Source organism: Dicentrarchus labrax, unplaced genomic scaffold (assembly GCF_905237075.1).
Source record: "Dicentrarchus labrax unplaced genomic scaffold, dlabrax2021, whole genome shotgun sequence".
NCBI classification, from domain to species: domain Eukaryota; kingdom Metazoa; phylum Chordata; class Actinopteri; family Moronidae; genus Dicentrarchus; species Dicentrarchus labrax.
The window spans coordinates 230,937-246,431 of NW_026136714.1; the positions used below are offsets into that span (position 1 = coordinate 230,937).

Here is a 15,495-nt window from a genome sequence, read left to right on the forward strand (position 1 = left end):
CTTGTGGATCCCCTGCAAAACATTTTCAGAAATTATGGTTCAGAATTATTATGGTATATAATCTGTATTTTTAACTCTAGAGGTGCTAGTATATTAGATAGTTAATTACAATTATTGGCAACTATGCACTAAATATAACATGCAAGAACTAACAAGAATACAATTCAATATATTTGACAACAATTCTCAAGTCAAAGCACACTTACTGTAGTGTATGTATTGATCATGCTGTAACAACTACAAAATAATCCTTCTTACAATTTTTGGTAGTATGAACATAAAAATAGGTCTTAAATATTATTCATAATGGTCTTAAAAAGTCTTAACACAAGGTCCATTCAGTAGATGTTCTGGTTGCTCCAGCTCTTCATAAGTTCTTCACTGAGTTTGAGTTTAAATCCTTCCTGTGTTCGCAGTAACTACCAGCTAGTTTCAGACTGGTTATTTACTAAATCAGGTTGCAGCAGTAAAACCTAAGGAATGTCCTTGTCTTTAGTAAATCGGTTGCTAGGAAACATCTGTTGCACTGTCCAATCAAAAGACATCAACTGTGGCAACAGGTCATCACTGTTCTTGAGCTCATAAGCTGTAATATAAGCTTCAAAAATAACATTTCAGGAGGCCAAAATAAACATTAAACTTAAAGCTGCAGTAGGTAACTTTTATAAAAAATACTTTTGGTCATATTTGTTGGATCTGTCACTCTATCCTGACAGTAGACCATGAGACAGATAATCTGTAAAAAAAAAAAAAAAAATCAGGATCCTCTGGATCATCCTATTGTTCATAAAGGTATTTACAAGAATCCACCAAGTCTAAAAGAAAACAACAAATTAAAAGAAAAATAGTTAATTGTTGAGTCTAATTTCCAGGTCACCAGAAACAAAAAGTTATTTTTATAAAAGTTCTTAAAAAATCATTTGTAAATCTGGATCTGACAATGTTTTATTCATCTTCATTCATGTAGAAATCTGCGTGATAAAAGTGAGTGGGAAATATCTGATGAAGCTAATAAACACTATTTGGTCATTTAATCTTCATTATCAGCGTTATGTTTTGTAATTTGATTTATATTGTGGGAACATTCTCAGAAAAATTTAATTTACAATTTGATCAGAATCAGAAATATTACAGGAGAGACAAGGAGACCATTTCACTGTCTCCACGTCCAGCAGGTGGCGCTGTAACATCAGCCACTGATTAAAGGAGCTTCACAGAAAGCGGCTTGTTGTAGTTTTATCATTTCATTTTTTATCTTTTTATTTTGTTAATGAGTCATTTGAATAATTTAAACCTTGTGAAATGATTGAGGGTGTTTGTGGTTGTGAACGGACTTAAATGTAATATTAGATATTAATGTTAAATATGGATTAATGACCTTCAGTTGTGTGATCAGCTATCGGCTGTACGCTGGAACAGAAACATTATCTGCAGTGATTTGTCATAATTCTAAAAAATCATAAACAGGCTGAAACATAGAGCACAAGGTGTATTTACAGACTGATGAAGTTCAGGTTTTATGTTTTATGAGCAATAAAGAGAGAAAGAAATGACCTTTGAATGTGAATGAATCCGTTTTTCTGCAGATATTCTGAGGAGAGGTTGTCATGGTGATAGTGAGGAAGACTTTTTAATAACCTGAATTTACCGATGTTAGAATATTACTTTTAAATAAAGCATGTCAATTAAAGTGTAAATGAGAAGAAACTAAATGTTTAAGAAGAATAACGCTGTAGGTCTAATGGTAAAATAAGAATCGTGTAAAAATAGTTTATGCAGCAGACATTTTTCCATTCTTGGACACACTGATTCTCTCTCAACGTTTGAAACACATCTGAAAACTGTTTGTTAACTTTCACTTTAGCTTCAGTCCTCAGGTTGATCTCTCTGATCCGCAGCAGAAGTTTCAGCTGGTGAGTAAACGACTAAAAGCACATTAATAGAAGTGATCCAGTGAACCCAGCAGCTCAATGCACTCTGTTCATATTGTTATTATATATATTGTTATTATCACAGTAACCTCACTCACTGATCTGAACACATTTTATTCACTCACTCATTAATCTGACAGAATAAACCGCACACACACTCACTTTACTTTGATAATGCGGAACAAACAGTCGGAAAGAGAACTGATGATTTACTGGTTTTAATTTAAAGGACGTATTTTCACACTGATTTAAACTAACAAATAATTAAAGTTTACGTTTTTTATTGTTCGATATCGAGTCGATAACAATCCGCCATTTTAGATGGTCAGTGCCTCAACAGAAGCAGGAAGAAGAAACTCTCATTAAAGTTACATTAATGCACTTTAAATCTGATTTAACTTTATTTCAGACACATATTATCTCAGAGTTTAACTTTTAAAAAACGGGTTTAGATCACACTGCTCTGTATGTTGATGTTTTTATTCTAATGATGATATTATGATGATTATGATGATGATGCTGATGATGATGATGATGATGGTGATGATGATGATGATGATGATGGTGATGTGATGATGATTATGATGATGATGATGATGTTGACATGTTACAGGACAGTTGGTGACACAGAGCAGCAACACTGACACAAGTAAGTATTCACTGTTTGTCCAAAGACATTAACTTTACACTTACTTAAAGGTCCAGTGTGAAACATTGAGGAGGCTCTATTGTCAGAAATGTAATATGTTGTTCATAGGTATGTTTTCATTGGTGTATAATCAGCTGAAAATAGGAATCATTGTGTTTTTGTTACCTTAAAAGAAGCGAGTCCTCTTCTATGGAGTCCACCATGTTTCTACAGTAGCCCAGAACTGACTAACACTGCCTGTAGATAGGGACTTTTCATTTATTCATGGCCAATTTATTTTCTTCGACACACTTGGAATGGGAAGGTGAGGCAAGGCTTTAATCTTAATCTCTTAATCAACTTCACTACAAGATGCCACTAAATCCTACACACTGGACCTTTAATTCTGGTTGTCTGTCAGTGAATAAGACAGTTCAGTGTCAGAGAACCTCAGTTGTATTTATTCTTCCCTGCAGCTGAATGAGTCTGATGTTTCCAGCAGAGTGACATCATGGCGACTGCAGCATCTGGTGAGTTCAATCAGACTTTATTAGTGTGGAAGATAACACACTGTCCACTGTCACTGTCCACATAATAACTTCAGACCTTAAATCAGGTCTGTGAGTTCTGAATGAAGCTCATGTGATTGGACGGCTTCATTTCAAAACACTAAATATGAACCAATAGAGTGTGACTCAGTGACAGAAGCAAGTGGTAGATGGTTTGTTACACAGAATCATCTGGGAAGGGCAGACACTTTCAAAAAAATACTCGAGTGGTTGCAGGTGATTGGATGAACCATCTGCCTACCAGGCCAACTGTAACCAATCAGATTAATGAACCATATAACATAGTCAAAATCTGGCTTACAGTGGTGGAAAATAAACTGACAAACTGGTGCTGTGATTTAACGTCAATAAACAATGAAAAATGTCTGAATTCATACTTTGTTTTCTGAACGCAGTATGGTTTATCAGGGCTGTGTTAACTTAGTTCATAGTAAGGTGAAATGATAGCTGGAATCAGCTTCCTCTCTTTCTCCAACAATCTCCTTTTTTGGTCTGCTCTCTGTATAGAGGGGTTACCTCCGTGGTTCTAGTGAGGATAAATCCACTTTGTAATAAATAAAAAAACCTTCTTTCTCTTATTTTGTTTTGTATGCCTGGCCCCAATACTCCATCGCACATTTATCCATTTGTTGAATAATTGTTTTTTGAAAACTGTGGCAGTCACTTAAGAAGAGAGTGCAGTTAAATGAGAACGGTAATGTGTTGCATGCTAGTTGAATCATACAGTTGTTTTACCGTGATTATGGCATCTTTAGATAGTGTATCAGTAACTGTGGTTAAGCTACCTTACTGTGGGGCGCCCTAATAGCTCACCTGGTAGAACTGGTGCCCCGTGTACCAAGCTGGTGCCCCACATAAAAATGCATCATTTATGGGTGTGTTGCATTTTGATGAACTTGAAAGGAAAGAAACATTGTTAAAAGCCAAATTGATCATGAATAATGATTTCATTAATGATGAATGGTTGAGACATAGTATAAGTAGTGATAAAAGTTAACAGTAGGTCATTAAAATGAAACTGCATGAAATGGCAGCAGGACATGCAGGAGTCCCACAGCATTTTCCTGCATTAATTGAAGCTATTAGTAGAATTTCCAGAGGAGGACCACACCTCAATTATCTCTCTTCCGGCAATCTGTCTCGCCCTCTCTTCCCCTTTCGCTCTTGTATTCTACGCCAGAACAGAGACAAAGCAAAGTCGCCTTGAGCATGCTAAGCTACCAATTCATCTAGCTACTTTATTCATTCATTGACTCCTCATCTGAGTATCTGAGGAAGTGGTGGAGAAGAACTCTCTGCGAGCCGTCCAGCAAACCTCTACACCATCTCCTCCATGGTCCGTATGCCACCTGGTTAATCATTCTTCAACATACAAAAGCATTATAATTATTCTGATGATTTCTCTGATGATGTGTCCAGCCCAGCTCCTCCATCAGAAAAGGGAGGAAGATCTTCCTGTAGCTGTCGCTTCACTTCATCTCCAAGGAGGCACCTAACAAAGCGCAGTCACAGTGACATCAGTGCCCCTGTTAAAGGTGCAGCTCACTCATATCCTCGAGCACAAAGACAGTAAGCCAGTAACAAAATAGAAAAAGAGTCATCAGCCTAAAAAAGGGCTTCAGCAAAAATTTCCCGTCAACATTTTCGGTTACCTTCAGATGGGGTAACTAACACTGGATTTCCAGGCCCCTCTACCTCTTAGGCAACTGGGATTTCCATCCACCAACCACAGCAGCTAGCTTCAGTAAATGGTAATGGACAACTCAAAGCGCTTTCACACTATGTGCCACATTCACCCTTTCACACACGTTCAGCCCATCAAACATAAACTAATGCTTTCATACACTGATGCGTGGCATTGGGAGCAATTTGGGATTCAGTATCTTGCTCAAGGATACTTCGACATGTGGCACCAGGAGCTAGGGATCGAACCAATGACCTTCCGATTAGGGGACGACCCTCTCTGCCTCTGCGCCACAGCCACCCCTTCAGTAGGGGCTTTTGACACTGGGATGCCAGCACCCATTGCTGCCCACTTCTGCCAAACAAAGCATCTGTCTTCTGTAGGGGCTTTGCCAGGATCTTCCGTCCTGCACCCCCAACAATTCCAGCAGCCCATATCAACTGATGCCAGAACCAATCTTTCTTCCATAGCCCTTGCAGCAGCACTTCAAAAATAATCCTGATTCAGCTTTCAATCAGGTCCTCATCAAGGGGTTCAGATAAAACCTTCACCTTGGAATATCCACAAACATACAAAAATTCTTGAGTCCACCAATAACAACCAAGAGTCCATCGATCACCTGATCCACCATTAACAATGCCATAGCCCTCATCAAACTCGTCAGAAAGGGTCGGGGCTCTCAAAATCACCAGTGCTTTCAAGGTTCTCCCCATCCACCATGACTTCTGGTGATTCTTCTGCTGGATCTTGTCTAACCATATGATTTCATATCTTGACCATCTTTTTTTGCACAATTTCCTTATAATTTCCCCTCCCATATCACCACCCGCTTTAGATCTGGTCATTCTGACTTCTCTGACCTTCCACTGTGCTGAGAAAACAGAGAGCCCATTCACATCCCTTGAGTTGCTGGCAATCACTCTTGACACAAATATGTTCTATGTGTCTTCTGTGTCTTCACTCCCAATCAAAAAGCTCTATTGCATCAGCCTTTTGATGTCCAATTTCCTGTTGTGTTCCTGTTGGTTCTACAACCCGAAGACTTCACTGAGGAACACAAACTGAGGCTCTGCAGAGTCCTTGAAAAGTTCAGAGCTGTTAACACACTTGGGTCAAATTATGCAGGAGAATAATGGAGAATGTGTCAGCTGTGATGTATATGAGGACTCAACAGCTACTTTAGCAGGTGATCATCAAAGTCTAAAACAAAAGGAAAGAGATGTTGTTATATCTGCTGGTAAGTGCATAAACTATTCCGAAATTGAAAAGATTGTTGCATCTTTTCTTCTTTCTTTCTTTTTGTGCAGGATTACAACCCACTCATTGTGTTGTAATCCAACTCAAACTGTTAAACCATTTAAGTTTATTAACCCAAACTAGGGTTAACCCTAAATATTTGATTTGAGTAGAAGTATTTGTTAAGATAACCTGGTTAAAATAAGTTAATTGTACTAATTCCATTCAGTAAATTAAACTTAAAACTAATAAGTATATCACAGTCAAATAGTCAGCAATTATCAACTGATTTGACTTTTTAAAATGTATCTGAATAAAGTAAAACACATTCTTTATATAAATGTTACCAATTAAGTTGAAATTACTCCTTTAATTATTATATTAACTAAATATAAACATATTTTAGACAATTAAAACTAAAAATGAAACAAGCAAACCCACTCTGGAAATGGACTGAAATTAAACTGAACTGAAAGCAAACAAAACAAAACAATAATAACTCATACATTTCCATCCTTCACATCCACTACTCTGTTCAGACAAAACTGTCTTTTAATGGCACTGATCACTACAATACAATCATTTTGTTTTCATTTCATTTCAACTGGATGTTTCTGAATGCTGATACATCTTTTTTAAACGAAATTTCTTATTCTAATTTGATTGATTGTGAATGATACAATGACACATCAGTTTCAGTTTATGACATTTGACCTTTCTCTCTGTTGTATTACAGCATCTGGACTCAGGATTGTGCTCTTGGGAAAAAGTGAGGACAAACAGACAAAACTTGGGAATTACATCATTGGGAACCAAACTTTCCATTACCAAAAACTGTCCCCTATTGCACGATGTGTGATGGCCAATGGAGAGTGGAGAGTAAAACCATTAATAGTGGTGAAAACTCCCAACATCTTCAGTCTGTCTGTGGAGAACGTGAGAAGAGAGATGAAGAACTGTGTGACTCTGTGTCCTCCTGGACCAAATGTTCTTCTGCTGTTAGTGAAACCTTCTGATTTCACTGAGGAGAACAGACAAACGCTGAAGTTCATCCTGAGTTTGTTTGGTCAAGATGCTTTAAAACACTCAATGGTCATCATGACACATGAAGATGATAAAAGTAACATTGTAAATCAGCTTTTCACAGACTGTGGAGGAAGACAGTACAACATGGTTGAAGACAACCACACATTTTTAATGGAGAAGATTGAGAACATTGTGCATGAAAACAAAGGAACCTTCCTCACCTTCACTGAAGAGACCATAAGACCAAAGTCTGAACTCATCAAACCAGCTTTAAACCTGGTTCTGTGTGGGAGGAGAGGAGCAGGGAAGACTTCAGCAGCCAAGGCCATTTTAGGTCAGACAGAGTTTAATTTAGTCTCCAACTCATCAGAGTGTGTTAAACATCAGGGAGAGGTGTGTGGACGTTGGGTTTCCCTGGTGGAGCTTCCTGCCTTATATGGAAGACCTCAGAAGGCAGTGATGGAGGAATCATTCAGGAATATCTCCCTCTGTGATCCGGAGGGCGTCCATGCCTTCATCCTGGTCCTACCTGTAGGTTCCCCTCACTGATGAAGACAAGAGAGAGTTAGGGACCATCCAGAACACATTCAGCTCTCGAGTCAATGACATCACCATCATTCTGTTCCCTGTGGACTCAGATCCTACAGCTCCAGCTGTTGTTAACTTTGTGAAAGAAAACAGAGACATCCAGGAGCTCCGTCAGAGCTGTGGAGGAAGATATGTTGTTCTCAACATCAAGGACAAGCAGCAGATCCCAGAACTGTTGGACATGGTGGAACAAAATACTAAAAATAAACCACACTGCTACACAACTGAAACATTTGCATTTGCCCAAATGGATAAAGTCATACAACTTGAGAGGCTGATAAAGAAGAACAAGATCACTGGTAAGTACTTTGATTTTAAACTTTATTTTCTGTTCTCTGTAAAACATGTTCTACATTTCAGTCTTGATCCTGTAATATAATTACTGTGAATATTTAAATCAACTCCTGGTCTTTATATTTCACAGGTGATGATGAAGAATGGAGTCCAGAGTGTCTCAGGATTGTGCTGATAGGGAAGACTGGCTGTGGAAAGAGCTCTTCAGGAAACACCATTCTAGGAAGTAAAGAGTTTGAAGCCAAATCAGCCCAAACATCAGTCACTAAACACTGTCAGAAAGAACAGAGTGAAGTCGATGGTCGTCAGGTGGTTGTGGTCGACACTCCTGGTCTGTTTGACACAGCTTTGTCTCATGAAGAGGTTCATGAGGAGATGGTGAAATGCATCAGTCGTCTGGCTCCAGGACCACATGTCTTCCTGTTGGTGTTACACATTGGCAGATTTACACCAGAGGAGAAGGAGACATTAAAACTCATCAAGGAAAGCTTCGGGAAGAATTCTGAGAAGTTTACCATCATTCTTTTAACTGGAGGAGATTCACTGGAACATGAGGAGCTATCGATCGATGAGTACATTGAAGAGAGATGTGATGATTCCTTTAAGAAGCTGATCTCTGACTGTGGAGGAAGATACCATGTGTTTAATAACCGAGATAAACACAACCGCACACAGGTCAGTGAGCTGATAACCAAGATTGACACCATGGTGAAGAAAAATGGAGGCAGCTGCTACACTAACGAGCTGCTGCAAGAGGCAGAAGCTTCAATAAAGAAAGAAATGGAGAGAATCCTGAAGGAGAAGGAAGAAGAGATGGAGAGAGAGAGGGAGGAGCTTCAAAGAAAACATGAGGAAGAAATGGAAGAAATGAAAAGACGAATGGAAGAACAGAGAGCAGAAACTGAAAAGGAGAGAAAACTGAGAGAAAAACAACTTAAAGAAAAGGAGGAAAACATCAAAAAAGAACGTGAGGAGAGAAAGAAAGAACAGGAAATGAGAGAAGAAGAAGACAGGAAGAGAAAACAACAGGAAGAAATTCAACGACAGGAGTGGAAACAGAAAGTTGAAGATTTGGAGGAAAAAATAAAATCAGAGTCAGAATCAAAGGAAACCATTGATAGAAAGCTGGAGGAGAGCAGAGAAGAGATGAGAAAAGAACGAGAGAACTGGGAGAAACAACAAAAAGAATGGTGGGAAAAACAAAATCAAGAAAATGAAAAGAAAAAACAGGAGGAACAAACAAAACTTAGAAAACTTCAAGAAGACTATGAACAGGAAAGAGAAAAATATGAAAAGAAAAGAAAAAAAGAGGATCGAATCAGAAGAGAACAAGAGGAAAAAGAAAAAGAAGAACAGAGAGCAGAAATTGAAAAGGAGAGAAAAATGATCGAAAAACAACTTAAAGAAAAGGAGGAAAACATCAAAAAAGAACGTGAGGAGAGAAAGAAAGAACAGGAAATGAGAGAAGAAGAAGACAGGAAGAGAAAACAACAGGAAGAAATTCAACGACAGGAGTGGAAACAGAAAGTTGAAGATTTGGAGGAAAAAATAAAATCAGAGTCAGAATCAAAGGAAACCATTGATAGAAAGCTGGAGGAGAGCAGAGAAGAGATGAGAAAAGAACGAGAGAACTGGGAGAAACAACAAAAACAATGGTGGGAAAAACAAAATCAGGAAAATGAACAGAGACAACAGGAGGAAGAAACGAAACTGAAAAAGCTTCAAGAAGAATACGAACAGGAAAGAGAAAATCATGAAAAGAAAAGAGAAGAAGAGGATCGAATCAGAAGAGAAAAAGAGGAAAAAGAGAAAAAAGACATTGAGGAGAACTATAAGAAAAAACTGGAGAATCTGAAGAAGACACATGAAGAAGAAGCCAGAGAGAAAGCTGAAGAGTTCAATGAATTCAAAGAGAAATACAAAAAGGAATCTGCAGCTCTGAAGGAAGAACATGAGAAACAAATGAAAGACAAAGATCAACAATATAATATCTTAGAGGCTCTTAAAGTCCACAATGAAGAACAGATGAAGAAGAAACATCAAGAGGAAATGTGTGAAATAGTGAAATGTGTGACCAAAAAGAAAGAAAACATGAAAAAAATTAAAGACTTACTGAAGAAACATGAAAAAGAAATGAAAAAGGAAGAAAATGAAGAGGAACAGAAAAAGCTACAACAAGAACATGAAAATCAAATAAATGACTTGATACAGGAACTGATCAATCAAGGCAACGCATCAAGCTGTCACATTTTATGAGGAGATTTGTTTGAAGCAGGGAGAGAGGCTAACCAGGACTCATATGATCTTGTCTTCTTGTTTCAGCTCAAAGCCGAGCAGCCGTGTTCTTTGTAGCTTTACCTTGAATACAGAGAATTAGTCTCGATCAGGCAAAGAGATCCTCAGTGATCCACAGTGTCAGATACAGCACTTAAATCCAGGAATTGATATATTCACAAAATAATTGAACTGTAAACGGTTCTCTCTAAATCTTTAGATAAAAATTGCCATTTAGAAATGATTCTACAATGTTTTAATTTGGTAGGGTCAAGGTTTGATTTTTTTAAGAAGCTGTTGCACGATGGCGAGCTATTTACAATTGATAAAATTGTTGGACCAACACTTTTGAAAACCTCCTTTAGAAATCATCACGTCTAAAGGACTCGATGTAGGCTTTCATTTTTCCAATGTGTTCTTTAATGTGCAGAGTGTGAGAGGTTGGAAGTTGCTGAAAGAGGCAGAAGGATTGCAGTGTGCAGAGAGAGGGTCACCTGTTGCATGACCAATCGGGAGCTTTATTTTCTTTAATGATGAAGGACAAATACTGCTCACAGATCACTGGGGTGGCTTCAGTTAGTTGATCAGGGGGGGTTAATTACAGCTTCAATGGTTTTTAAAGTTACGCTGGTTTGTTGTAATGAATTGAAAGGACCTGGTGTCTCATACTGCTTTATGATATGTTGACATAAGTTCTTTACATGGTTCGATGTTAAACCACTAGACGGTCATTTTTCCATTTCTACTTCGCCTGTCTGCATTTCTTCTTTATTTCTCTCATATTATTATCTATCCTAGACTGTGGTTTGATTTAACTTTACTGTTGGAGTTGGTTAGAAATTATTCTGTAGACATATTTGTTTTTTGGTTATTGCTATGTGTAGATGCAGTGGTGAAGGTCTAACTAATACAAACAGGCATCAAAAGTAATTCTTTCTTAGTAGTACTTTTAGAGACTGCCTGTGCCTGGAACATAACAGACATCAATCTGTGACTGTAATGCCAGACAAACAGGAAGGTTGTGGTTTGTGTTATTGCATTCAGAGAGGATGTTTTCAGTCTCAGCAGCTTGTCGATCGCAGTGAGAACACAGCCTGTCTTCTGTTGGCAGCCATGTTAGTCTGAGTCTTCCTGTTTCAGTGTTCAGGCTGTGCTCACTGAGTCTGTACATTGTTCATGTTTTCAGCTTTTATCAGCTGTAGTGCTCAGATACAGGGACAGTGTGGAGTCTTGTTTTATACTGGCATTTTGTATGATTTATTTTTCATGTGTGGTTTCCCTTACTGAACATGGTTTGTCATATGACTTTGACTGTCAACACAAATGTGACTACTTGCTAACAGATATAAGAAACAACCCAAATGCAACCATTTTGTATTTGCCCTGATGAAGATTGAAGTTTTCTTAACTGTTACTCTGAGTAAATAGTCATGATATATTAAAGGCCTTTTAAATCACTACCCTCTTGAGTGCCTCCGATTTTTTCAATAGTTTTAAACTAGTAGGATCCCCTAACTGAAGATCACCAAAGGAACACCCTTTTTTTTTAACACCCAAGCAGAACTTCATGCAGTTTGTTTAGTGACTTCTCATAAAAATAAATCTCCCAAGTAGTTCTGAAGTAGCATTGTTAGAGACTGGCCCTACTTGGCACATAATATTGATCAATATGTGACTGTAATACCAGACAAACAGGAAGTTGTGGTTTGTGTTTTGTGCTCGGGGAGGAAGTAAAGTTCTGTCTCAACAGCTTGTAGATCACAGTGAGAGCACAGCCTGTCTTCTGTTGGCAGCACATCTTGTTTTTGGATGCAGTCAAATCAGACATGTTTAAAAGCTGTTGTAGGTCTGGGACAGTGCAGGGTGAGGTCAAAACTCGTCTCTGATCAGAGTGGTGTGTTGAGTGGATTCCTCACTGACTTGAGTTTGTCATAAGAACCACTGTTTTTGTTTGTATAATCAATGTGTATATAGAAATATCCTAATGTCATCAAACTGGCTGTTAATACAGAATATCTGTCAAAGTTTCAACAATTGTCCAACCTGTAACAATAGAATAACCAAAAACTTGTTATAATTAAATATATTGATGTTTTTTCCTTTGCTTTTTGCACTTCGCTGATATCCCCCTCTGGATCAGCTAAAGTGTAGATATTCAGTATTTTTGAGTTGGACTCCTTAAATGATAAAATTATGATTTCAGTCTTGTCTGTCTAGTGATTAATAAAACTTTTAACAGCTAAATAACTCACTGACTCTGTACATCATCAAACATCTGGTCTATAAAATGATTGTTGATTCTGTACATTCAGGATCTTTTCTGTTTTCTACAAAGTTTCGTCAAGAAAGCATTATATTGTAGAGATTGTAGAATTTGTATTATTTTCACATTAAATAACAGTTTCTCTGTTACATGTCCAATAAGAATAGATGCTTTATAGCTGATGACATCAACTTAAGACAGAATTCAGATGAATCTTTAATTGTATGTTCTGTGTTTGATCTTTGTTTTCTGTGTTTATCATTATAAAAGATGAATAAAGTGTTTCCCTGTAGTTCAGTGTGACTCTTGTTAAGTGCTGAAGTCAAACAGACTCTCCACACTGATAAACTGATGAAACAGAGCAGAGCTCAAAGGGGACACTCCTGGAGTAGGTGGGTTCTATCTGAAATATTTCCCTGATCTTAGGATTCTACTGTTATTGGGATACTGTCACAGTATTATACTATGTGTAGTTGACCATTTTACATTAAACGTACACAAGAAAATCATGTTTCTCTGGCTCCTCCTAGTGCTCATAAAGGCAAAGGCAAGCTAGTTTATTGTTCCAGGTTAAATAGAGACACATTGGTACCCAAAAGCAAAAACATTTCACAGATTAGCAGCCTGTTGACAGACGTGAGAGCTCTGGAAGCGTTGTTTCATTTGTCAGGTCAGTTTGTGAAGTTATATAAAATGTGTATTATTTAATTCACCAATAGTTTATTTTAACTCTAATACAACACCACAAAATTACCTCATTTGACATTTTACGGGGTTTCTAATGTTCTGGGGCCTCATGTATAAACGGTGCACACGCATTTGAAAGATACCACACAAAATTGGTAGTACTGAATCACTTTCTAGAGATATCAGTACAAAAGAGATGATGTTCCAAAAAGAATGATAAGTAGAAGAAAAAAAACAGCAATCGCACAATTAGTGAAAAATTATTGGACTTCACTCAAATGTATGAAATAAAGTTCATATTAATAATATCATTATTGTTACTATTACATGCATCTTATCCTCTGACCTGTATCACTGACCTATACCCTGTATTTAGAAAAAATAAACAATAGTGTGAATGCTGAGAAGATGCAGTGTGAATGCTAGGAAAAATATGAATCAAATATCTACAGCACTGACCTATATAACAATAATAGTTCCTATTATTTGAATCAAATAAGTAGTACAGACCACCCACCTGCAAATGGGCATAGCCTATATCAGTACAATCAGCATCATCCAACAAACCCACTGCAAAAAAATGTTTATGTGTGCTCCTATTTCCTTGCAGCAATCACACAATGAGTGTCAAATTATTCAACTTGACAAAAAGATGATGTTAATATCATAATTGTTGCTACTATATGAATCAAATGGACTGTACAAACCTATGCCCTGTATCTACAGCATCAACAGCTGCCCTGTATCTATAATACTGATTGTTGCCTTGTATCTACAGCACTGAATATATTGAATTTATTTGTAAGCGCTTTTCTAAATACACAAAGACACTTTACATAAAAACATAAAAGCAGCAAAACAACATCAAATAGTAAAACACTAAAAACACATCAGACTAAGCTAAACATTAAAAACAAAGGTGAGTTTTTGTCATTGATTTGAAGGCTGGAAGGTCGGTACAGTCAGGGATGTGTTTGGGGAGCGAGGTCCAGAGGGAATGGGCAGCTACAGAGAAGGCTCTGTCACCCCAGGTTAAACATTTGAGGAACAATAGTGTGGATGCTAATATTTAAAATGCATTTCTGTAAATGCAGAAACTTGAAATGAATTGTGTGAAAAATCTGAAAGCTAACTTGCATTTATACTGCACTGCTAATAAAGATAGCTGAAATGTAAAAGCAGAAGTGACATACATTACAGAAAGCAGCTAAGAGTTATATAGAAGTACCTTAACATTGCTCACTTGAGTCCTGAACCATCCCTTAGTTCTTTCTGCACATTCATGTCCCATTAATGCAAACCTACATACAGTCATAATAAACACAAACTACACAGTCATAATAAACACAAACTATATACAGTCATAATAAACACAAACTATATACAGTCATAATAAACACAAACTATATACAGTCATAATAAACACAAACTATACAGTCATAATAAACAAACTATATACAGTCATAATAAACACAAACTATACAGTCATAATAAACACAAACTATATACAGTCATAATAAACACAAACTATACAGTCATAATAAACAAACTATATACAGTCATAATAAACACAAACTATACAGTCATAATAAACAAACTATATTCAGTCATAATAAACACAAACTATACAGTCATAATAAACACAAACTACACAGTCATAATAAACAAACTATATACGTAATATCTTCATGTGAACTTCTTTCATTTTATGTGAAATGAGGAATTTGTTAGAGTCTAACCAAATGTTCTCTGCCAAGACTTCAGGGAAGTTTAGTTTCCATAAAAGAGTTGATATGGGAGAATTATCCCCGCTGAGAACTGCTCCTTTAAACGGCTCTCAGAGCGCTGATAACAACAGGAATCAGAGGTCTGGCTGTTGTACTGTGAGTGTTTACTATCATATTACAGCTTATTCAAACTGCACAACTCTACAGTCAACATGCTTTTATATTCAAGTGATAAAAATGTGCTTAATTTTCACATTTGTTTGAGCTTTCTTCCTATTTTCTGCCTTTATTTCAGCTGCAGTTCCATAAAGTCACCAGCAGGTGTCAGCCTATGAGCAGTGTATGGAGGAGGGTGCTGTTGTAGTCTGAACATTGACAGTATGCTGTATATTACAGTCTGATGCACATTAATAACACACATTATTTATACCGCCTGCTGTAGGTGCATTTATGTTCCTTCATGTCAGCTGTTGTATTCTTTAACAATAAATCAGACAGAAAACTCTCCATTATGTTTCTGGCTTTGTGAGGAAATCACATAAAAACCAGATTCTATTCATAAAATCTGACAATTTACAAAATCACCCT

The 15,495-nt window shown here is 37.1% G+C and overlaps 1 protein-coding gene across 1 annotated transcript; it reads left to right on the forward strand.

Annotated features, from left to right (window-relative positions):
* The first annotated feature begins 1,850 nt into the window (after nt 1-1,850).
* LOC127376433 (WD repeat-containing protein 87-like) lies at nt 1,851-11,690 on the forward strand. Its single transcript, XM_051423343.1, is given in 6 exon segments — nt 1,851-1,913; nt 2,545-2,580; nt 3,036-3,089; nt 6,785-7,611; nt 7,613-7,961; nt 8,087-11,690. Coding segments are annotated over 4 exon segments (3,321 nt in total). The 5' UTR covers nt 1,851-1,913; nt 2,545-2,580; nt 3,036-3,070; the 3' UTR covers nt 10,213-11,690.
* Nucleotides 11,691-15,495: the final 3,805 nt, after the last annotated feature.